The following is a 24,571-nucleotide window of genomic DNA, read 5'->3' on the forward strand; positions in this document are numbered from 1 at the left end:
CATTCTAGAGAAGTTTATGGACCTCTTCTTAGAATAATGTTATTAAATGCATTGCACATTGGATTACAAAGGAAACCAATTATATTAAAGTACAGTTATCAAACACACACACACACACATATATACATACACACACATTTAAAGTTCATGGATGCCAAGTTAAGACATCCTGACTTAAAGATTCACAAAGCTCTTTACCAGACTCAAGTGCTCCGACCAGTTTCCTTTCCCTTTTCTAGGAGTGCTCACCCTATGCAGCTCACCTCTATGATGCTGAAAACCCTCAGACACCCCTCCGGAATCTCCCAGGCCTTTGCTCTGACTACTGCTCGGCATTCCATTCCAATTGCCACTCTGCCGTCTCTCTGCTGACTAATGACCACCGTCTCCGGGCATCCCAGGAGAAGAATGGAGCCCACTTTTGCCACCTCCTCAATCTTCCAGACCAGGACTACTGTTTCCCCAATGTGCTGAGGAATGACAACCTCAATCGCAAGCTTGGAGCTGTAGTAGAGGACCGGAAGGGCTGTTTGCAACTCTGTCTGACTGAGGTGGCCAATGGGCTGAAGAACCCTGTCTCCATGGTGCATGCTGGGGATGGAACTCATCGCCTCTTTGTTGCTGAGCAGATTGGAGTGGTGTGGGTCTATTTGCCAGATGGGAGTCGATTAGAGGAGCCTTTCCTGGACCTTAAGAGCTTGGTGTTGACAACCCCATGGATAGGTGATGAGAGAGGCTTCTTGGGCTTGGTTTTCCACCCCAGATTCCGACGCAATCTCAAGTTCTATATTTACTACTCATGCCGGGGCAAAAAGAAAGCAGAGAAAATTCGTATCAGTGAGATGAAGGTTTCTCAGGCTGATGTCAATAAGGCTGATATAAACTCAGAAAGGTAAGGAGTGCTACAGATGGCAGAGACTGTCTTTTTTGATGGCCCATAAGAACACTTTTGGTTGATTGTCTTCTGTGATTCATCACGTTTCCAAAGAGGCATTGCCAAATAATATAGATGTTCAGAGTAGACTCTTATAATGTGTCCCCTTTACTCAAGGACTGTTATGGGTTTAACTGACTGAGTGGAACTTTTATTAGACTTACAAAAGGTGTAGACAGTGTTGTGCCTATACTACAAGAAAAAGCAGATGCACATAGAAAAGAGAAGGTTTCCTTTTTTTTTTTTAATTTTCTTTACTTGTTTCTCACTGTCTATACAGATGGACTGGGAAATCCCAAAGATCCTGGAGAAGAGATACAAGAATTCAAGTCTACCTATTTTGAACCCTTCACTTATCAAATATTAAAAAGCCATTTAAAATTATTTGGTAAAAATAGGGATTTGTAAGTGCTATCTGGATAAAATCCACACTAATAATGTGGAGCACTTCTAAGTATCATGGATACAGAGTTTGGCATTGTAAGTCTTCAAATAATGAGGTCAAACACTGGGAAATAGTGCCCTATCCACGTGGGACAAAATGGCTCTGGGATCTCTATCTACATACATACATACTTACATACATATACATAGACATACACACAAATATATACATATGCTAGTATGTGGAGGAGCGTGTACATGTATATACATACATATGTTCTATATATGTGTGGGTGTGCTGGTATGTATGTATGTATGTGTGTGTGTGTGTGTGTGTGTGTGTGTGTGTGTGTGCTGGTAAATGTTTAACAACTGACTCCCCAAGAAAACATGAATATATATATACATTTCAAAATGTAATCAGCATTACTAATATCTTCTGTATAACTTTCTGTAGACAATCCACAAAACAATAAATCAAGCCCTGATTTGTGACAATTCCCAAGGCATAAATGCTTATGCTGAAACTTTAACAACCATGTTCTTAGGAGCTCCAGCTTGTTTCTGGACATAAGAAACAGTTTCAAAGCCTGAACTCCCCAATTATTGTCGGAGAAAGAGTTGTCACTTTAAGATCCTAGTCTTAGAACTGGAAGGGACCTTGGAGTTTATTTTGTCCAACCCTCTCATTTTATAGATAAAGAAGCTGAGGACCAGAGAGCTACAGAGTGAGTTGCCAGGTCTCATGGTTAGTAAGTGGTGGCAGAGCTGGTTTTCAAAGACAAGTCCTCTGCTTCCAAATCCAGCCTTGTTTCCTATGGACCACAGTTTTCTATCTATTTTTCTTGTTGCCACTAGCCTGATTCTGAACCTCAAAGGATCCTGACCAGTCAGTCCCCCTTTCTCTCTAGACAGGATGCCAGGGAACCCTCCTTCAATATATACCAGAGAATTAGCAGGGATGAGCTGTAGTTGTTGAGTACCAAATGAAGAGCCATTTGTTAAACTTTTAGGGTGAGCATTTATAACTTGGAAACTCGCTGCAAATCAAGGCTTGATTTATTGTTTTGTTGATTGTTTAGAATTTTTTAAAATGGTGAAGAAAATGTTAATAATGCAGATTAAACTTAAAAGCATTTCTTGCATGTGTTTTTCTTTTTTATTCTTTTTTTCTTTTTTAGTTCAGCCAGTTGTTAAATATTTACAGCACAACCCTGCATATAACCAAACAAAATGAGGTACAGAATCCAAGGTGGAGGTTGTGTTCACAAAAGGATTCCTCCTGGAGGCCTTGCCATACTCAGCAAAATCCCAAACTCAATTTAGTGCCCAAGTTAACAGACTAGCTAGGAATTCACCTAAGGAGCGTGCTAATCAGGGAAAGAATTTGATTAACCACAGCATACTTGCACTGATTGTAACCTGAAAATAGTAAGCCACTTGAACCTGGGAAACATGGGGTATCTTGGCTGCCTTAGAGGACTGATTGTTTCTATGTATGTGAGATTTTGTTTGAGTTAAGGATATATGCATAGCTTATCCTTCTTTTCTAGGGTCATCCTGGAGTTAGAAGAGCCAGCTTCCAATCATAATGGGGGGCAACTCCTCTTTGGCCTTGATGGCTATCTGTATATATTCACTGGGGATGGTGGAGAAGCTGGAGACCCCTTTGGCAAGTTTGGAAATGCTCAGAACAAGTAAGCTGGGGGCTGGGCTTCAATCTCTTTGTGCCTGGTACTTACTTGGGTGGGGATAATAGCCAAGATGGGGAATGTTCTTAGGAGGTAGAGACCAAAAGCTCTTTCAGCTTCCCATAGGTATGAAATCAAGGCTCCTTGCTTAACTACCTCTTACTGCATGAGGTGACCCTGTGGAAAAGCCCCATTTAGCTTCTTTACAGTGTTCAAATTCCAGATTTCTACATGGTACCTTGTTTGATTAATTAAGCTTTTGGATTCCCATAGCACCTTTCAGTAGAGAATAAATTTTATTTTATATCCATATAAGCTAGTCAGTTTTCTAATTGTCAAGACTCATAACTTTGCTGGCTTTCTTTAAGACTCAGCTCAAATTCCACCTTCTGCAGGAAGCCTTTCTTATCTTTTCCGTGAGGCCCCAAGTTGTTAGTGCCTTCTCCTCTAAGGTTACCTACTGTTGGAAATGTATATGTCTTGTACCTACCTAGTTATTTACAAGCTGTCTCCTCCATGAAAACATCAGCTCTTTGAGAATAGGGAGTGTGTTTTTGCGTTTCTTTGTACTCCTAGTGCTTTAGCAGAGTGCCTGGCATAAATAAGTCCTTAATAAATGCTTGTTGTCTGACTGTTGACCTGAGAAGTTGGGTAAAAATTAACTTTCATCTTGAATGCATTTGGAAGAATGGAACCCCTATTCTTTTTTATAATCCTAATACCTCACTGAGATTGAGAAGTTACCTAGGGTTACATAGTGAAATTAGGGGCAAATGTGTCATGAATGAAATTCATCAAAAGTAGACTGAGGCATGTATTCTCTGCATAAGATAACAGTTATTAACAGGGCATGAATCTGATAATAAAGGGATCAATGACTTGCCTCAGTTTAAGCCAAAGAACCCTAGGAAAAGAAACATAGTTTTTGAGGAGTACAGAATAAGGAATAGGACTTCGTAGGCAGGAAGCAAATTGTGATTGGTTATAGGGTTGGTAACATCATGGGGGTGAAGATGACATGATGGTTACAGAGTTGAGGCATGGGGGACAACATGATTGATTAGAAACTATAACTGACAGGCTAGCAACAACCCTCTTCTTCCCTCCTGTGACTAAGAAAAATTCATTGTTTGAGTCCGCCTGTCAGGTTAGGGATAGTGGGCCACATTTCTCTGGATAACAAACAGATGCCCTGGAAAGATAGCTTGGTGGCATCAAGACACTAGAGCAGACTCCCTGGTGCCCACCTGCGTTCCCACGAGGATAGCAGATTTTCTTGAGGCAAAAACAGGAACATGATAAAGTAGAACTGGATTTGTAAACTTAACTCATTATAGGCCCGCTAAATTTCTGCTCTAAATTCAGAGACAAAGAACCATGATTTAGGCAGTTAGAAGACGAAATCGATTAACTGTAATCAGGGTCAATAATAAAATGATAGAGAATCAATAGCACCTTCTTACACGGTTAGCAAAACGAAGCAGTTTCGTTTATGTCTTTGCATTCTCATCACCGTATTTCAGTGCCTTACACATAGTGAGTACTTTGTAAATATTTAAGAAATGATTCCTTGAACTTCAGCATGCACAATCCTAACATCTTGTAGGGATTGAAGTGTAACAGAAAACACAATGTACACCCCTAGCGAGCCATTTCAAACCATCCTATTGTACCACATGATAGCCTGCCACAAAGTATATCTTAGGCAGGCAAAACAAAAACTGTAACAAGGATAAGGGAACAGGTATTTTGCCCTTGGGTGCCAAAATGTATAAGATTCTGACAGCATTTGTTTCCTTAAATAAGCATGAACAATAAGCCAAGGCACTTAGAAAGAAGAATTAGTTAAAATGAGAAGTTATCAGGTGGCATGCTTCTTTCTCCCTCCCTCTCCCCCAACTCCCAGAACTCCTTCCTGGTGCTATCTTACTCTACTCCTTCCCTCAGTAATAGCTTTCCCAGCAGGAGCCTCTTAGCACCCCAGGATGTGTTCCACCTCCCACCCAACTCCCTCCTTAATTCTGAGTCTTCCCTTCCCTTCTCCCCTCAACAGGGCTTTATGCAGTCTGAAGTCTCTCTCCCCCACCCGCTCCCTGCCCCCTCTCCCAACTGTGTGGCATTTGCCCCATCCCAGAATTTATAGTCACTCTTGTTATTTTATTCTCACTCATTGCTAGCTCTACTCCCTATCCCTTCTTCTTCCTTGCTTTTTTTCTTTCTTTCTTTTTATTTCAGGAGTTCACTGCTGGGAAAAGTGTTGAGGATAGATATAAACCGGAGAGGCTCAGATAACAAGCGTTACGGGATCCCTCCAGATAACCCCTTCGTCTCGGAGCCTGGGGCTCACCCCGCTATCTACGCATATGGGGTCAGGAACATGTGGCGCTGTGCAGTCGATCGAGGCGACCCCACCACCCAGAAGGGCCGAGGCCGGATATTCTGTGGTGATGTGGGTCAGAACAGGTTTGAAGAGGTGGACCTCATTGTTAAAGGAGGGAATTATGGCTGGAGAGCTAAGGAAGGCTTTGAATGTTATGACATTAAACTCTGTCATAATGCCTCTTTAGGTAAGCAAGAAAACCTGAAATTTGGGAGGATACAGGTTGGGAACGAGAGACACTGTGACATATGAGGGTCAGAGAGAGCCTTGGAATCAGAGACCTGGATTCAAGTTCTAACACACACACACATAGTATACTGCTTGTGTGTTCTCACATCATGTTCTATGATGAAATCACAGGTCGAGTGTGTGTGTGTGTGTGTGTGTGTGTGTGTGTATGAGAGAGACAGAGAGACAGACAGAGAGAGAGAGCAAGAGAAGAGAAGAAGGATAAAGCTTGAAACAAAAGCATTTCTGAATTCAACATTTTCTGCCCTGCTGGGTGTTTGTTTATCCTTCTACTTTGCTTGTGGGTGCTGGAAACAGAAGGTCATAAAATGCTTCATTGGCCTGACCAGGAAAAAACTAGCCCCTTGCCTGGATCCCTTCTCTCACCAAGCACCTAGAATTAAATCACATTTCACTGGATCAGTCCCATCTGGTCATTAATAAGCTCTTTCTCCTTTCTTGGGTGCTCTTGACACAGATTGTGACAATTCCTTGCTAAAAATATGCCTTTCTAATTCTTTTGATATATTAGGTACTGTACCTTTCTGTGTTTTGAGGTTTTTCTAGGGTCACTGTTGTAACTCTGTATGCCTATCATTAGAAGGATTTGCTAAACTCTAATACCACCATGCCTGCTTCCTGTATTGCAGTAGTTTTGAAAAACACTTTCAAAGCTGCTTCCCCCCTCCCCTACACCATGTCAGTTGTTTCTACGTCACCTGTCAATTAGCTGACGAACAGTAGCTATTTCTCCTTTTGTTTCTTGACAGATGACATCCTGCCGATCTATGCTTATGGCCATTTGGTGGGAAAGTCAGTCACTGGAGGATACGTGTACCGGGGGTGTGAATCCCCAAATCTAAATGGCCTCTACATCTTTGGGGACTTTATGAGTGGGTAAGAATTCTTACTTCCTGTGTCATCTTAAACTCCCTAGACCCCAGTTTCTTTTTATATAAAATTAAGGAGTTGAACCAAATGACCTCTGAGGGCTCTTCTAGCTCTCTGTTGGTGATCCCATGATCCACCATGTTTCCTTTTCTAATTCCAAGAACCATTTTTCAGACAGGCAGTTTTATTTCACTCCATCCCACACTTTCCCTTTCCACAGCTACTTTCCTTCTTTCCTTCTTTAACCTTGGAGGGATTTGACCTTTTCTGAAGAGCACTGAAATTCATAGTCAGAATAGTACAGTAGGCAAATTATTTATCCTCTCTGGGCCCCAGTTTCTTCTGTAAATGAGGGCTTTGGATTAGATGACCTCTGAAATCCCTTCTAACTCTGACTCTATTACCCTAAGATCATAGCTCAGGGCTCTTATCCTTTTTGTGTGTATGTCATGGACCCCTTCAGATGGACCCTTTCTCAGAATCATGTTTAAAAATGTATAAGCTAAAATTACACAGGATTATACAGGAAATCAATTCTATTAAAACACACTTATCTAAATAGATTTTTTTTTTAAGTTCATGGATCCCAGGTGAAGAATCCCTTATCTAAATTATCTTTCTCACTTTAAAACTCAGAAAACTGAGGCTCAGAGAAGCTAAGTGCGGAGTCTCAGAGCCAAGATCCAAGATCCTCCCCTTAGTATTTAATATCCCCAGTGCCTGGCCTGTAGCAGGTGCTTAATAAATGTTGAATGATTGATTGACTGACTGAACTACTTCTAGGGATATCAGGAGATAGTCTATCAAGGAGCTTTTGCCGGCATGCTTGCAGTGAGACACCAAAAGCTTTTATGGGGAGCCCTGCTGAAGTTATACTAATAGCTTAGCATTTATAGCATCATATAACAGGCTGGGTAAGTGTTACTTTGTAAGTGAATAATGATCACTTACATATCTACTGCATATTAATGTATAGAAGATAGTCATTGTATGATGGAGTAACTGATGGGAGTCAGGAAGCCACTGATGATTCCTGAGCAGAGGAGTAATATGTTCATACCTGCTCATGAATATCAATTTGGCAGCTGGGTGGAAAGTGAATTGGAGAGGAGAGACATGATGTGTAGGGAGACCAATTAGGAAGCTATTGAAATAGTCCAGACAAGAGGTGATAAAGGTCTAAACTAGAGTGGTTGTGGTGTGAGTGAAGAGAAGGAGGCTGGATATGAGAGATGTTGAGGAGGTGGAATCCATAAGACTTGGGGGGGCAGAGAGTAAAGAGTCAAATATATGGCTTCTGGGTTTCAAATATGGGTGACTAGAAGGATGGTAGCATCCTTAATAGATATAGGGAAGTTAGAAGAAGAGGTAGATTGAGTTTGAGATGCTTATGAGATAGCCAGGTGGAGAGGTCTAGCAAGTAGTTGGAAATACAGGACTGAACTCCAGTGAGACATGTGAGCTAGATATGTACAGGAGATTTGGGGATCATCTGCATGGAAATGACAGCCAAAGCCATAGGAGCTGATTATATCATTATGAGAAGTCCTTCCTGACCTCCCTAGATATTAATGCTCTCTACTTCCTTGAATTATTTTGTATTTTCTTTTGATATGAATGTTTTATTCCCACAATACCCTCCCTCCCCTTCCCAAGTGAAATGTAAGCTGCTTGAGGGCAGAAATTATTTTTTTTGTTTTGTCTTAACACCTGTAGTGCCTAGCATAGTGTCAATGCACTATTACACAGTCAATTATACTATTGCAATTACACAGCCAATGCATAATGAATTATTCGTTGAGAAGGAGATATGTGGGGAAAGAGGAAGAGAGTTAGAATTCAAAATTATCTCAATAGGTTAGAACACTGGGCTGAATTAGAAAAATAGATAGAACATTTATGAAGCACCTACTATGTGCCAGACACTGTACTAAGCCCTGGAGATACACATATAAACAAAAACAAGGGGCAGCTAGATGGCACAGGGGATACAGCACCAGCCCTGTAGTCAGGAGGACCTGAGTTCAAATCTGCCCTCAGACACTTACTAGCTGTGTGACCCTGGGCAACTCACTTAACCCCTATTGCCTCAAAAAATAAAAATAAAAACAAAAGTATATCATAAATAAGCAAGTAAGACAGTCCCTACCCTCAAGGAGCTTCCATGTTAGTAGGAATAGACAACATATAAAGGGGAGTTGGTGGTGAAAACTTGCAGCGGTATGACGTGACGATGGCTGGCTGAGAGACAGTGGGGTGGCCCGGATCTGGGCAAAATAAGGCGACAGCTAACTTATCAGAGCCAGGGAACCTATTGGCAGAGTCCAAGGCTGTGGCTTGAGGGAGTTCCTCACCTATTTAACGGTGTGAGTCACTCTTCAATCTGTTTTTCACTTTCATTCCACTCAGTCTTGGCTCCCATTCTTTCAGCAGACTGTCCCCGAAAGTAGATGATTAAAGAAGTTGGTTCCTTGCTTTGAAGCTAGCTCCCTAGAATAGGCAGGTCTAATTTCCATGAGGAAGCTGCCTAGCTCCCAGCTATGAGGAACTCCAATAAAAACAGTTTCAGAAATCATTTATTATTTTTTAAATTTGTTTTAATAGCTCCTCTGCATTTGCACTCACTCAGCTCTTTTTGTGTTGAATTGTAATCTGAATCCAAAACTTCAAAGTTTAAACTTAGTAAAGCTGGAATTATGAATAAAGTCTAGAAGAGAAGCGGAGCCGTATAATCACAGATTCTAGAATTGGAAGTCGGATCCAGGAGCTGTCTAGTCCAACTGGTATCTGAATGACAATCCTCTCTGCAACAACTGCCTTGTGGTCATCCAGCCTCTCCGCTCAAAGACCTCAAGTGAAAGAAGGAGCCCAGTCTCTCCATAAGCAACCTTTCCACTTCGGAACGATTCTAAGCGTTCATAAAGTTTTACTTTCATGGAAGCTAAATAAAACTTTCTTTAACTTCCACCCACTGCTCCTACTTCTACCCTTTGGGGACAAGTTGAATAAGCCTAAACCCTTCTCCAAGAAGTGACAGTCCTTAAAATACTTGAAAATAGCTATGATAGATAGATGATAAATAGGTACATGGACGGATAGACCAACAGAGAGATAGGAAAGAAGGAAGAAAAAGAAAGAAAGAAGGAATGCCCGTGAAGTATTTATTTTGTGCTAGATACTCTGCTAAGCCCTGGAGATACAAGGTGTGTATGTGTGTGTGCATATATATATATGGATGTGTACACATCCATATATATATATGCACACACACATATATCTCCCTGGCCTCAAGGAGCTTACATTCTAACAGGAGAAAACAACTTATAAAGGGAATCTGGAAAGTGTATGTGAGAGAAGTGTGGTAGCCTGGTATGGTGAGGGCTGGAAAGTGTTGAGAAACTCTGATTCCAGGCAAGATAGGTGAAATCTCCTTTCGTAGAACTTAAGGAACCAGAAATAGAGTCCAAGGTTGAGTCAGTGGGAGAGGAGAGAGATGATGGCCAAAGTATAGGCAGCATGATGAGGAGATGACCGGGAAGTGAAAAGATAAAGCTTAACAGGGATAAATGTAAAGTTTGACATTTATGCCCAAAAAAGTCAGTTATACAAGAACAACACAGGGGAGGTGTAGCCAGGTAGCCGTTCATCTGTAAAAGTTTTGGGAGTATTAGTGGACTACATGCTCAATATGAGGCAATAGTAATATTATATCTCAGCCAAAAAAGCTAATGAGATCTTAGGTATCATTAAAACAGGCATAGGATCTAGGACTAGGGAGGTAATGTTCTGTTGCACTATGCTTTATCAGACCATATCTGGCATATTGTGTTGAATTCTAGGTACCACAGTTTAGGAATGACATTTATAGGGCATACAAAAAAACCCAACCAGGATAGTGAAGGGTCTTGATAGTATTACATATGAAGATCAGAAGAAGGAATTGGGGATGTTCTGCCTGGACAAAAGAAGGCTTAATGGGGACATGACAGCTGTCTTCAAGTACCTGAAAAAGTTGCATATAGAAAAGGATTAGACTTGTTCTTGTTCCCCAAAGGACAAAATAAAGGGTAGTAGGTGGACTTATACACTTAATTGTGAGTGTACCCAAGGCTTTATTCTGGGTCCTCTTCCCCTTGCTCACTATACACTCAGTGATCTCACCAGCTGCCATGGATACAATAATCATTTCTATACAGATGACTTCCACATCTACCCAGTTTTTCTCTATACCCTGAGCTCTTGTCCTGTATCTTACTGCCTTAATTGAATATTTTGAGTTAGATGATTCAGAAGCATAAAAAACTCAACAGAACTCATTATCATTATCTTTCCCACCAAACTTACTTCACTTCTGAATTTTCTAGTTTTGTTGAGCGAATCACCATCCTTCTAGTCACCTCACTTCATAACCTGAGTCATCCGTCATTCCTTATCCTTCTTCACCTCACATATCCAATAGCTGACAACTGTTCTGTATTCTGTCTTCACATCTCTTGTATCTATCTCCTTCTTTGTTTACAGTAACTACCCTAGGCTAGGCTTTTACTATCTCTCCCCTGCACTATTGAAGCAGTGTTCTAATCGGTTTCCCTGCCTTGTTTCCACTGCAATCCATCCTCCTCACAGCTGCCAAAGAGTTATTCTTCAATCACAGATTTAAGTGACTGTCTCCTTATTGTTTCTGTGATTAAATACAAACTGAAAAGCACTTAAAACCTTTCTCATTCTGCTTCCAACCTCCCTTTCTATTATTATCCTTTGTATACTCTCTGTTCCTACCAAACTGGACTTCGTGATGTTCTTTATGCATGATACTCTATTTCCTGTCTGTGTTATTACACAGGCTGTCCCTCATGCCTGGCCTATCCCTCCTCATACTCATTTCTTCAAATCCCTAGCTTTCTGGTAGCTCGGATCAAATATCACCTCTTACTCAAAGTCTCTCCTGATCCCTCCAGCTGCTAGTTCCTCCTTAACATTAACTTGTCTATATTTTAGACATATTTATGTATTTACATGTTGCCTTCCCCTTTAAAAGGTAAACTCTTAGAGTTCAAGGACAGTTTTATTTATCCATTTATTATATGTATTCCTAACTAATGCCTAGTATAGTATCCGCTACATAGTAGATTATTAATGTGTTTGTTGATTGGTTGAAGCTGCAAAAAGACAGATTCCAATTTGATATAAGAGAAAACTTCCTAAAACTAAAAATTCCTAAAAAATAGAGCCATCCAAAATGGGCATGACTTGCTTCAGAAGGTGGGTTCCTCCTCATTGGATGTTTTAAAGCAGAAACAGAATGACCACTTGTTTGGGATATCATAGAAAGGATTATCATTCATTCATAGGCTGCACATAGGTTGCCTCTCTAGTCCTAAGATTCTGTGCTTTTTATATGAAAAGAATCCTGCGCAGTGGACAAATGGATGCCTAAAATATAAGGTTTTGCTTTTCATCTAGTCGACTTATGGCTTTGCAGGAAGATGAGAAAACAAATACATGGAAAAAACAAGACATCTGCATTGGCAACACTAAGACCTGCGCCTTCCCAGGACTGATCAGCACCTACAGCAAGTTCATTATTTCCTTTGCTGAGGATGAAGCAGGTAACCTCGGTTTATCAGAGCTCTCTGGCTGCGATAGCACCAAAGACAGAGAACCTCACAGTCTAGATGGTTCCTGCGCATTCATTTACTTAGTGCCATTTCTCAGTGAACCCCCACATCAGAGTCTGCCTTTCTCCAAGCCGTCAGTTCCTTTGCTGTTGGAAGCTTCCATTCGCTCTTTCCTCTCTTTGCTCTTCCTCTTCTCCACTGGAGTTTGCTTTAGGCCCTCTGCTTTGGTGACATGGTAGGGACTTCCTAAACTCTTCAGTTTCCTTACATTTGGAGCAATAGAGGTTTCAATTTTGTCTTTACAACCCCAGAATCTAGCACATGGCTTGTTGATTGATTGATGTAACAAAAATGTCAGCACACTTTGAAGTGCTCCAGCAAACTATCCAGCCACTTTTCAAAGCTAACGGTTTCAGATGAACATTTTGTAGCATTAGATCATTTTGGAAAACTAAACATTTTGAAAGGAAAAAAGCCATTGAGTTCCAAACAGAAAACCCAAACACATGAAAAATAAGAGGCACCACAGGTTGGCAACCCGGTGATCAATCAATGAAGGGCAGACGATCTAAAACTCCACAGGCTGCAGTGGTAAATCTCTCCCAGAGTATTCCAAAGACAAGGATGGCCTGTCTGCCTGGGGCATCTGTGGGCTGCAGTCTGTTCCATGGCTCAATTGCTTAAGCCAATACTCTGGCTTTGGTTGTGCCTGCAGATGAGTTTTAGAGGAAAAACAAGCTATCTTTGCAGACAGAACATAGGCAAAGAAAAACATCTTTGGCTGGGATTTGGTGGAGAGGACTCCCTAGGCTTATTTACCAAGGCAGGGTGGACCTAGGGAATTTCTGATGAAAACTTGTTCTCAATGGGGAATTTCTTAAATTTGGAACTTCCCACAAGAGGAGAGCTAATAAACCAGCCCATGGCATGTAGTAAGTACCGTCTTTTACCTCTCTGGCATAACCCTGCTAGCACCATAGTCCCCCCAGACCGGACTGACAAGATCAGGTTTAACTCAATATTTGTGTGTTTGGGAGTTGGGGGTAGTAGAAACTCAAGGAAAGTACTTTTACCTACATCCATATCATCACAGTTATTATTATTATTATTTTTTTGGCTAGGCAATGGAGTTAAGTGACTTGCCCAGGGTCACACAGCTAGTAAGTATCAAGTGTCTGAGGCTGGATTTGAACTCAGGTACTCTTGACTCCAGAGCCGGTGCTGTATCCACTGCGCCACCTAGCTGTCCCAATCACAGTTATTTAAAACATAACGTTTCCCAAGCTTTACTAGTTTATGGACATTTAAATTTATATTATTTATAAATATAATTTAGAAAATGTGTAATATATAAATGAATATACATATGTATTATACAAATATATTTTTAAATATACTTATTAACATACTTATATTAATTTATAATATATTTGTATTTATTTACTATATTAATATATTTAATGAATAGATTTATATAATGCAATGTAAATAATATATTAGGTAATAAGTTGATATTTATTATATTACTACAATATAATAAATATAATATAAATAAATATTTATATTATTGTAAGAGAGGCAACTTGGAGTAGTGGATAGAGAGAGAGAGAGAGTCTTAATGTTGGGGGAACGTCCTCATTATTTGAGCTTTTCAAAAGTGGAATGGGTTCCCTGGGGAGGTCATATGGCTTTTTCCTTACAGGCAGTGGCCAGATGACTGCTTCTTGGGGATATACAAGGGATTGCTGATTCAGGAACAGGTTGGCATAGATGACCTCTGAGGTCCTTTCCAACTCTTAAATTATTTGATTCTATATTTTTGTACACACATACACACACACACACACACACACACACACACACAGCAGTGTTATAAATGACAGACCTAGTTTACATCTACCTTTCCAGCCTTATTGGAGTAAGCTAGGCAGCACATGGGTTAAACTAGGTAGCATAGTGGATAGAGCAGGGGGAATTTAGAGTCAGGGATACCTGGGTTCAAATCCTGCTTCAGACACTTACTAGCTGTGTGACCCTGGGCAAGTCCCTTAACTTTTATGGCCCTCCCTTTTCTCATTTGCAAAATGAGGATAATAAGAACACCTGCCTCCTAAGGTTGTTGTGGGGATCAAATGAGTTATAATATGTGAAGTGCTGTGCAAACCTAAAAGTGCCATATAAATGCTAGTTATTATTACTATTATTCCATATCATATACTTTCAAGATTTCTATGTTCTAGACAAATGGAGTTACTCTCCTTTCCCTTGACTTGATACTCCTGCCTCCCTTCTTTGGTAGAACCAGTTGTCCAAGGCGCTCTCTGCATCCCCACCTCTTAGTCCTTATCTTCCTTCTAGCTCCATTCAGAAGCCAATCCTCCAGGAAGCTTTCTTTATCTCCTCCCCATCATCCTCAGCTGCTAATCTATATTCTCATTCTCCTCAGTTTTCCTTGTACTTATTTATATATATTTTGGGTCCCCTATTCCTACCCCAGTGGAAGGCAAGCTCCTTGAAGGCAGGTAGGTGATAGAAGTGAATAGTGCACTGGGCCTAGAGTTAGGAAGACCTGAGTTCAAATTTAGCCTCAGACACTAGCAAAGTGACACCGGGCAAGTCATTTAACCACTGTCTGCTTTAGTTTCCTCAACTGTAGAATGGTAATAATAATAGCACCTAACTCCTAGGGATGCTGTGAGGATCAAATAAGATAATATTGGTAAAAGCTAGTGCTTGGCACATAGTAGGTACTATATAAATGCTAGCTGTTAAGGGCAGGGACTGTTTTGTTTTTGTTTTTGTATGTAAGTAGTGCCTAAAATTATTGAATTGAATTGTAGTAAGATGAAATCTAATACAACATTTCTGAGAGTAGAAAGGAAGGACTAAAAGGCCTAGTTTGGCTCTTGTTTTTTCAAATACTGACAGTGATTCTGCCTCAGTCTTTAGAGTTGTGATAAGTGAGTTTAGTCTTAGTTTCTGTGTTTGTAGACTGGACCTCTTATATGTGCTTTGCAAGCCCTGGGAGATGTCTTGGGTAATTTAGTTCTGACAAAACTAAAATCCTACGGTCTTGACTATTTTTTGGTTGTTTAGGAGAGCTGTATTTTCTGGCCACCTCTTATCCGAGTGCCTATGCACCACATGGATCCATCTACAAGTTTGTTGATCCTTCTAGGTAAGAATTCTTCTTATTTCTGTTGGGGAATTTGTCTGCCCAGAGATCCCAAGATGTTCTCAGAGAATAATTCCTCCCACCGAGGGCCTTTTGACTGGAGGTCAATAAATCAGGCTAGGCTAGAAGATAAAAAAGTTTAATTAGTATCAGCAAATGGGCAGCTTCTTCTCTGAAGAACGCAAGGAGATACACACACACACACACACAGACACAGACACAGACACACAGACACAGACACACCCAGAAGGCAGCAAAAGAAGCCCATTTGGTGAGGCTGCTCAGCCCTGTCCTTATTTGGGAGTCTGAGTAAACAGGACTGGATGAGGGGTGATTTGAAGAGGCTGGAGAGAACATTTTGATTTTGGAGTAACTGGTGTCATCCAAGATGAGGTCTGTAGGAGTGTTCCCTATAGTTAATTTCATCAGACCATGGTGGGCCTAGAGGCCTCTACTTAATCTCATCCTAATATTTAGGTCTAGGATACTGGAGGCCTCCTTTTGAGACGGAATCAAACTGAGAGTCTGATTTTTATTTATACTTTGGGCAAGTCACATAACCTCTCTTGGCCTCAGTTTCCTCATCTGTAAAATGAGGGATTGTATGAGACAGTCTCTGAGGTCCCTTCAAACTTTAAATCTATGATGCCAAAATTTGTCCAGATTCATATCTGAATATCTGCACTAAACAGAACTGAGGGTTGAGCAAATTCAAATCTAGAGCAATGCTTCTCTAGGAACTTTGGAAACTAGGGAATATGGCAGCTCTAGAGATAGGACTGACTGGTTTGGACTGGGCTAGAATTGACTGATTTAGGTTCTGGAACCCCTGATCTTTGACAAGCTTCTAGGACTCCCCCCTTTAAGACCTCCCTCTCCTATCCACCCCATTCACCAGAAAAACAAAGACACTTGGTAGTTATCTCTTGGTTATACTAGCATTCCATCTAGTTCCATACAGAATAAAAGAGAAGTGCTTACTTCACCACTTGAGAAGTAAAGAGGGCTGGTACCGTAGGTGGCAGATGGACTAGTACCACTCAAGCTTCACTCACCCTTCCAGTTGTGGAAGGCTGGAGAAGGAGGGGGAGGTGGCAGTCCTCATGTAACCTTCCTTTTGGCAAGTTGGGGTTCTTGGTTTATTTTTCTATTAAATTTTATTATTATAAACTTTATACTCTCAACAAATAAGCAGTTTGGTTTATTTTTTTCCAAAAAGTTCTTGGAAAAGATCTGCAGGGCTTAGTGTCCCCAGCTAGGTAGTATAGGAGAAGGCAGCATCTCAAAGGCTTCTTTTAGGAAGGTCTGGTGGGTCATCTGGGATTACAAGGTATCCCACCCATTTGATTTTGCTTTTTTCTATCATTCCTGAGCTTCTGGTCTCCATCTCACCCCTTACCTCCACATCCCTACTCTCACCCCGGGGGAGTGCAAAGAAGTATGGAAAGGATTCTTCTTCCGCATAGCAGCCAGATCTATGAATGATTTAAAGATCAGGAAATTGGACTGCCCTGGACTGGGAGCCCTAATCCTATCTCACTAACTGGGTAGTATTGATGAATACCCTTATTTTCTATGCTCATTAACCTCGATGATCTATAAACATTCATTGGGATTAATGTACAAAGCTATTCCAAGATTTGCCATAAGATATAACTCAAAAAACAGATGTGAGGCTCTTTGCCAAGTGCTAGAGAGATCCTTATTTTTTTGTGGATTATCTGTGTGGGCCATTTGCCCATTCTCCCTGGTTCATTAAATAAGGCTCTTAGACCAGCCCTGGTCACAAAGGTTGGAGTGGTCCTTTCCTACATCCAGATTACTGTCTCTTCTCATTAGAAGATAAATCAATCAGTCAGTCATCAATAAACATTTATTAAGTTCCTCCCATGTGCTAGTCGCACTACTAAATGATGGGAATACATAATAGGAAGAATGAAACAATCTTTCCCCCGGGTTCTCCTCATTAACCTGGATAATTCAGAGTGGACTTTGTTAGTCAACAAGCATTTACTGAGTCTCCTAAGTGCCAGACAGTGTACTGGGACCTAGGGACGCAAGTTCAAAGAATGAAACCATCTCTACAGACAATGGGCTCACATTCTAATAGGAGAGACAAGTGTATACATAAACATACATAGTATACATATAAAGTGAATAAATGAATACAAAGTAGTTAAAGTCAAGGTAGTTTGGGACGGAAGGCACTAGGAGGGAATCTGAAAAGATTTCTTGCAGAAGACATTGCTTGAGTTGCATTTTAAAGAGAGGGACTTGATGGGTAGGAGGTAAGGAGGGAGTGCATTCCAGGTGTTGGCAGAAGGTTGGGGTGGGGGGGAGTGGCCAATGCATTGGTACAGACCTGGGGGTTGTGGTGTCATGAGTGAAGAGCAGAGGGAAGGTCAATTTGGCTGCATTAGAAGGGGAGTAATGTCCAATAAGGCTGGAAATAGAGGTTGGGACCAGGTTGTGAAGGGCTTTAAAAGCTCACTAGAGGGTTTTATATTTTATCCTAGACCTAGAAGCAATAGGAAACCTCTAGAGTTCCTCTGGGGCTACTGGTAGCCAGGCTCTCCAATTGCCCTTTTCCAGTTCCACGTACTCAGCCTCTCCCTCTTTGTTTTACAGGCGAGCGCCCCCAGGCAAATGCAAATACAAACCAGCACCTGTCAAAGCCAAGAGCAAGCTGATTCCCTTCCGGCCACTTGCCAGTGAGTTTGTCTTTGTGTTTTATAGTTTGGGCACCTGAGTGGTCAGAAAAACCCCCTGCTGTGGTTCCCAAGAGAGCTGTCCTAGCTTCTATTTCAGCGGTTATGTTTTCCCCACGGAATCATAAATTCATTGAGCATGAATTCAAAGCACGAATCCACCCTACGGCACTTTTGATCGGCAGTCATCTAAGCTTCTCTGGGTGGTTCCTCGGCTCCCACCCCCACCTCCATGGGAACTCAGTGTGGTGTAGCATACAGGGTAATTATTAGATTTGAGGTTAGGAAGATATGGGTTCAAATCCTGCCTCAGACATTTACTAGTTGTGCAATTCTGGGCAAGTCACCTGACCTCTCTGTGCCTTAGTCTCCTCATTTGTAAAATGAGGGGATGAGACTTGATTGGCTTATAAGTTTCCTTCCAGCTCTATAATGGTGGATATATGGTCCTTTGAACTCACTTAACAGTTAAGATAATACTGCCTATCACTTTTGGGTAGCTCTAAACATTAGGAAGCTGTTTTCCCTCAGTTTGAGACAAAATCTGCCTCCTGGTGCCTTCCACTCCTTAAGGGCCAAGCAAAGCAATTGAGCAATGGAATCTCGCTTCCACGTACATCTTTTACATCATACAGCCCTTTACATCTTGAAGTCAGCTATCCCATCTCCCTCAAGCCTAAGCCCAAAGCTTAAACATTCCCATTCCTTTAAATGATCCTTCTGAGGCTTACTTACCAGTCTGGTCCCTATTCTGGTGCCCTCTTTTAAATAATAATAACTGACTAATAACTAATAACTAATAATAATTTAAAGGGCAACCCTTTAAAGTTTGCAAAACACCTTACTTACATTATCTCATTTAAACCATATAATGATTTCTCAAGTAGATCATTTTGATATCATTCACCTCATTTTACAGATGAGAAAATTGAGGCTCAGAGAACTGCAGTGATTTGCCCTTGGTCACATGGTTGCTTTCTGTTGTGGTAGAATTTGAACTCGTCTCCAAACTCAGCACTCTATCCATTTTTCCATGCTACTTATTTGTCAATGTTCTTTCAGAAAGGACATTGATGATTTGTTGATTAGAATTTGTTATTTGGAACCCTTTAATTTGTCATTAGAAGCTAACGTGTCACATCTCTCTAACATCTAGAAATTACTATGTTTTGTTGTTAACCTTTTCTACCATAAGTACCATCTGGTAGACTATAAGCTCCTTGAAGGCAGGGACTGTTTTATTTTTGTTTTGTGTCTCCAGTGCCTGGCACATAATGGCACTTAATGAATGCCTGTTGGGGGAATGTGTAGGAATCCTACATTCATTCATTCATTCATTTATTGAATGGGGATTTATTAAGCATCTACAATAATTAAAATTTTTTTGTCTTTTTTGTCTTATTATTTGTGATACTTTTTACAATGATAAAATACAAAGATAAATTGTTTACAAAAATTAAAAGAAATATTTTTGGTGCTGTGAGAAATGGGAAACTTCCCAGGGTCACCTCTCCCTGTGAGCATCCCAATAGCTAGTAGGATGCTCCCTGTTCAAGGATTTGGGATAACTGACCTAATAAGAGTTGATATGCAGAGAACGGAAAACCCTTGTGACTTTCATAGGTGGTAGGGTTTTACTAGAATTGGAGTTTTGAGTAATTTCAGTTTTCCATTACTTACATATCTTATTATACAAATTATTGTTTTTCAGAGACTGTCCTGGAGCTGCTAAAAGAACAGTCAGAGAAAGCTGCTAGAAAATTGGCCAAAGCAGCATTAGCTTCTGGTACTCGAAACAGGGGCTCTTCTCAGAAAGCGTCCTCTAAGAAGTCAGCTTCTCCTAAAGGTACCCAGAAATTGCCTGCCAAGCCTAGACCCAGGCCCAGGAAGAAGACTCCTGGAACATTTGGCAAGCGCCAGGCAAAAGCCAGAAGACTTTCCACTAGACCTCAGGAGAAGAGAACTAGGGCCTTAGGAACCAGCAGCACCACACCCAATGGCAGCCAACATGGAGGCAGGGTTGGTAGGAGTCTTCCTTCTGCCTTTTTTTCTCCTGATAGTCAGCAGCTGAGAGTGGGGGAAGGGGAAGAGGGCCCATCTCAGAGGCTCTGATTCAGCCCCAGCCCCAGCCCCAGCTTAATTGAATAATTATTGGAGAGCTGAGACTGACATTGAAACCAGTGTGGTTTTTCTTTTCATGCAACTCTATCCATGAGTCCACTGGTGCTAATTTTGCTACTAGCACACAAGGATGGCAATGCATGGGTACTGCTTTTTTGGAACCCCTGATTCTATTTTACTGATTCTATCTCAAATTCTCATGACAACCTCAAACTAATATAAGCCCCTTCAGGGCACGGGCTATTTCATTTTTGTCTTTATATATTTAGCACATAAAGGGCATGCAATAAATGCTTTTTGAATTAATTGAATCAAAATGTCCAGGCAAACATCAAGGTAATGTAAGTTCCTTAAGGATAGGATTTGTTTAATTTTTGCCTCTGTATCCCTAGTACCTAGCACAGTGCCTGGCACATAACTAGGTGCTTAATAAATGCTTGAATTGGTGAATAAAGCAGCATTTCCTCAAACTTACATCTTCTGGCCTTTTTCTCTTCAATGGTGAGCTAAAATCTAAAATTCCTTGTTCAAATCCTCTCTAGCTATTTGTTCTGTAGGGTTCTTATTTTACATTCAGTTGTAGAAATTTGGATTCTGTCACAAGGCTAGGAATCCTGTGCCTGACAGTAGGGTAGACTGGAAAAATCCCTGGATTAGAAGAATGGACACCCTGCCTTCATTTCCCCATATTTACACTCCTCAAATGCTTGTGTTCTGAACCCTTTGAGGGAAAAGGGGCTTCAGAAATGGGTAGTATAGGACAATCCAGTCAAGAGTGCTCTGGATATAAGTATATAAACTGGGAATTAACTGTAATTTCTCAAAAATAAAAGGAATGGACTAAAAAAAAAAAAGCAAGGCGTTAAGAACATCATGCTTTGCTTTCTCCATGCGCTGGGGGATGTATGGAGAAAGGAGCTGAAAGATTGTCCTTAAACAGTTAGATTGGAAGCTGGTTGGATAAAAGTGGAATGTTGCTTTCTGGGTAGAGTATCTTTTTTTTTTTTTTTTTCTGGATGATGAGAGCAAAGCCTGCTGGTGCCAGCTGTTCATGGAGGATGTCTGTTCTGTTTGAAAGAAATCCTTTAGCTGTGGGGGAGCCAAAACAAATGAAGCTACTTTATAGCCCTAAGGTTTGAAAAAGTACATTGTGTTAAAAAATACTAAGATGCCTGTGCTTTCTTCTTCTAGGGGGAGAAGGGGATTGATGGAAGGTGATATAGCTAAGGTGTCTTAACAATTTGACAAGACACTAATAAAGCACCTATTGTGGGTGCAGAGAGGTAAGCACCATTATTAGTTCTGTCAGTTGAAGAAAATATAACTTGGATACTTATTCTTGTGTTTTGGCCCCTAAAAATCAGAAAGTGTTTTAGATACTGGTTTATTTCCAGTATCTTGCAGGAAACCATTCCTAGTTTTCTAAAGCATGGTGGTAGATATATATTAATAGGCCCATTTCTCTGAGACACTCTGAGAATGGCCTTTGAGGGCAAGTTTTCCCAAACTATGGTCTGTGGAACCCTAGTTTTCTATGTGATGTGTGTATGAGTTTTGTGAGAAAATTACTTGCTAGTGTTGTCTCCCCCCACTCCACAAACACTTTCCATTAAATTATGCATATATTAAACTTGGGAATGTGAAAATGCCTCCATTTCTTCTATTTATTAGAGAAATTTCCCAGAACCTGCTCTTTCATTTTTAGAATTAGAACAACATTTATAGTACTCTCACTTTATTTCAGGCCCAGGATTAATTTTGTGGCCAAATTAGTTTAAGGAACACTACTTAAGAGTTGATTTCATTTTTACAACAATCCTGGTAGGTAAGCAATGGGTAGATATCTTGTGGACAGATGGGCAAAGAGATATGAATTAGCTTAAAGGTCATTTAAAGGCCAGGAGGTTTTTAGCTTTCAGCCCAGTTCTATATGTAGTTTTTAAAAAAAAAATTTTTTTTCATTAAGAACTTAACACCAAATAAGATGAACATTTCCATATACAAAGCAGAATAAAAAAAGAGGATTACACATGCATGGGGAATCTGCATGTTATGTAGCCTGTTTCTTCCTCCAAATATACAACAAATTCAACATGGTTGAAAAGCTGCCCTGTTTCTCTGTTTCCTATTGACTTTCCTTCTGTTGTCTTTTATGCATTTTAAAAATGTTTCAGTGACCTCTTTTTTCCCCACATTTTGGTTATCCTGTTGCTACACTCCTCCACCTCAACCTGAAAGAAAGCACAAAACCCTTGTTTGTATAGTCATGCAAAACAAATCCCTACATTGGCCAAGTTTGAAATATATCTCATTCTGCACTTTGAGTTCATCACTTCACTGCCAGCAGATCCTTGGGAAATATGGTTGGCTACTGCATGGATCAGAGTTCTTATATATTTTTTACACTTTTCCCCTTTAGTTTTCTTTTTGTTATTTTATAAATTGCTCTGTGGGATCTGCTCACTCCACTCTGCATTAGCTCCCCTAAGTCTTCCTAGTTTTGTCTAAAAAGCTCCCTTTCTTAGTCCCGTATACCTATTGACCAGTAAGGGCAGAGACACAAAAACTGGATGACTACTATTTGTTAACAAGGGGATTCTTGTTCATGTATGGGTTGGACTAGATGGTTTCTGAGGTCCCTTCTAACTTTGAGACTGACTTGGCATTCAGGGGATGAAATACAAGCCAGCTTAAAGCAATGCTGTATAGAAAGACTTGGGGCTGCCCCATTGTTTCATTCAATTAAATAGGGATTTACTGAGTTCCTCACCTAGCTTATCAAGTCTAATTTTTAAAAAAAGGAAAGAAAGAAGAAAAGAATTATATAGGTATGCACAGTGAGAGACCCGGATTTAGAATCAGAGAACCTGAGCCAGAATTCTAGATCTGCCATTGTGTTCTTCAGGACAACCAATCAATCAATAAACATTTATTAAGTTCCTACTATGTGCCAGGCACATAGATCTGCCATTTTGTTGTTCAGGACAATCAATCAATCAACATTTAAGTCCCTACTATGTGTCAAATGCTGAGGACACAAATAGAGGCAGAAGACAGTACCTGCCTTCAAGGAGCTTATAATCTAATAAGTCAATTACGTACAAGTCAATTAAACTGTCAGCCTCAGCCTCCTTATCAGCAAAACGAAGAGGCTGAACCTCATGACCTTTAGAGCCCCTCACAGTTAATCGTTATATGATCTCTGGTTTACCAGACTGGTGCTGCAGCCACTGAACTAGCCCATTACGACCCTGTAACACACCCTTATGTCCCTCATCACTAGCACAAGCTTAAGTGTTTAGGGAGTTCGCTTACAAGCTCGTTGGAGGTAAATGCAAGAGTTGCTGTGGCCAGGCCTCGGCCAACGGCCCACCCTGGGGAAGAAGTCTTTCCCGTGCCCCTTCAGGCCAGTGTCCTGCCCTGAGACGTCGCTATTCAGACAGAGCTCCGGCCCGAGGTCGCCCGAGTTAAAGTTTGGCCCGACGCTAGCTGTGTGGCCCTGGGCAAAACTGAGGCTTCACCCTGTTTGCCTCAGTTTCCTCAGCAGTAAAGTGAGCTGGAGAAGGAAATGGCAAATCACTCCAGTATCTTGGCTAAGAAAACCCCCGATGGGGTCACCAAGAGTTGGACACGACTGAGGTGACTGGTCTCCCCCAACAGGTCGTAAGCTCCCTGGGTGCTTTTGTATCCCCAGCGGGTAGCACACAGTAGGCGCTTCATCAACGCTTGCTGATTTAACTAGCGATCTCTTCGGAGAGCGAGGCTGGAAAGCTGGAACGGCCGGGGGGAGGGGAGGGGCGGGGGGGGTGGAGAGGAGAGCGAGCGGAGGCTGCGCAGAGGCCACACCCCCGCCGGTTCGCGACCTCTCCCGGAGGCCCGGACCTTGTACCTTATTCCCGCCCCGTCCCTTCACCAGCCCAGGTCCGCGGTGCCACGTGGCATGGTCTCGGCAGGGAGAGCGGAAGCCGAGCCCCCGCTCCTCTGGCGCCCTCTGCCGGCCGCACCGGGCAGCGGCAGGCGGCCGCGGCTCCGCTGGAACCTGCCGGGCTCCACCTTCCACGCTCCCCGCCGCACTCCGGCGCGCGGAGCCGGGCCGTGGGTCCCCGCGGCGCTTCCTCTCGGTGCAGCCCGATGAGCTGGTGTCCCGCGCGGAGCCGCCTGCACTGCCTTTCGCTTAGTGCAGTGGGCTTAACGAGGTCCCCGGGCGCCCCGCCGCGTCCCGCCCGCGCCCCCGCAGGTGCTCGCGGCCCCCGGCGTCCGCAGCCCGAGCGCGTAGCCTCCTTTTCCCAAGCATCTCCTTCGTTTCCGGGGCCCCGCCTCGGCATCGCGGAGCTTGTGTTTTCTCGAGCTTTTGCAGGCGGCGCTTTCAGAAACCGCGTCTCTTCTTCGGAGCCTGTAAAATGTATTATGAGAGGAAAGAAAGAAAATGCAATTAAAGAAG

At 41.7% G+C, this 24,571-nt stretch overlaps 1 protein-coding gene across 1 annotated transcript in view; it reads left to right on the forward strand.

The window, feature by feature from the left end:
* The window catches only part of LOC114050002 (HHIP-like protein 2), a 32,776-nt gene extending 12,192 nt beyond the window's left edge, over positions 1 to 20,584 (forward strand). The window contains exons 2-9 of the mRNA XM_027871503.1: positions 240 to 892; positions 2,872 to 3,015; positions 5,245 to 5,576; positions 6,388 to 6,514; positions 11,972 to 12,117; positions 15,223 to 15,304; positions 17,930 to 18,012; positions 19,721 to 20,584. Of these exons, the coding sequence (XP_027727304.1) occupies positions 240 to 892; positions 2,872 to 3,015; positions 5,245 to 5,576; positions 6,388 to 6,514; positions 11,972 to 12,117; positions 15,223 to 15,304; positions 17,930 to 18,012; positions 19,721 to 20,121 (1,968 nt within the window). The 3' untranslated portion in view covers positions 20,122 to 20,584. The remainder of the gene's footprint in view (positions 1 to 239; positions 893 to 2,871; positions 3,016 to 5,244; positions 5,577 to 6,387; positions 6,515 to 11,971; positions 12,118 to 15,222; positions 15,305 to 17,929; positions 18,013 to 19,720) is intronic.
* The last annotated feature ends 3,987 nt before the right edge of the window (positions 20,585 to 24,571 follow it).

Source organism: Vombatus ursinus, unplaced genomic scaffold, assembly GCF_900497805.2.
Source record: "Vombatus ursinus unplaced genomic scaffold, bare-nosed wombat genome assembly UNPS02014798.1, whole genome shotgun sequence".
Taxonomy (NCBI): domain Eukaryota; kingdom Metazoa; phylum Chordata; class Mammalia; order Diprotodontia; family Vombatidae; genus Vombatus; species Vombatus ursinus.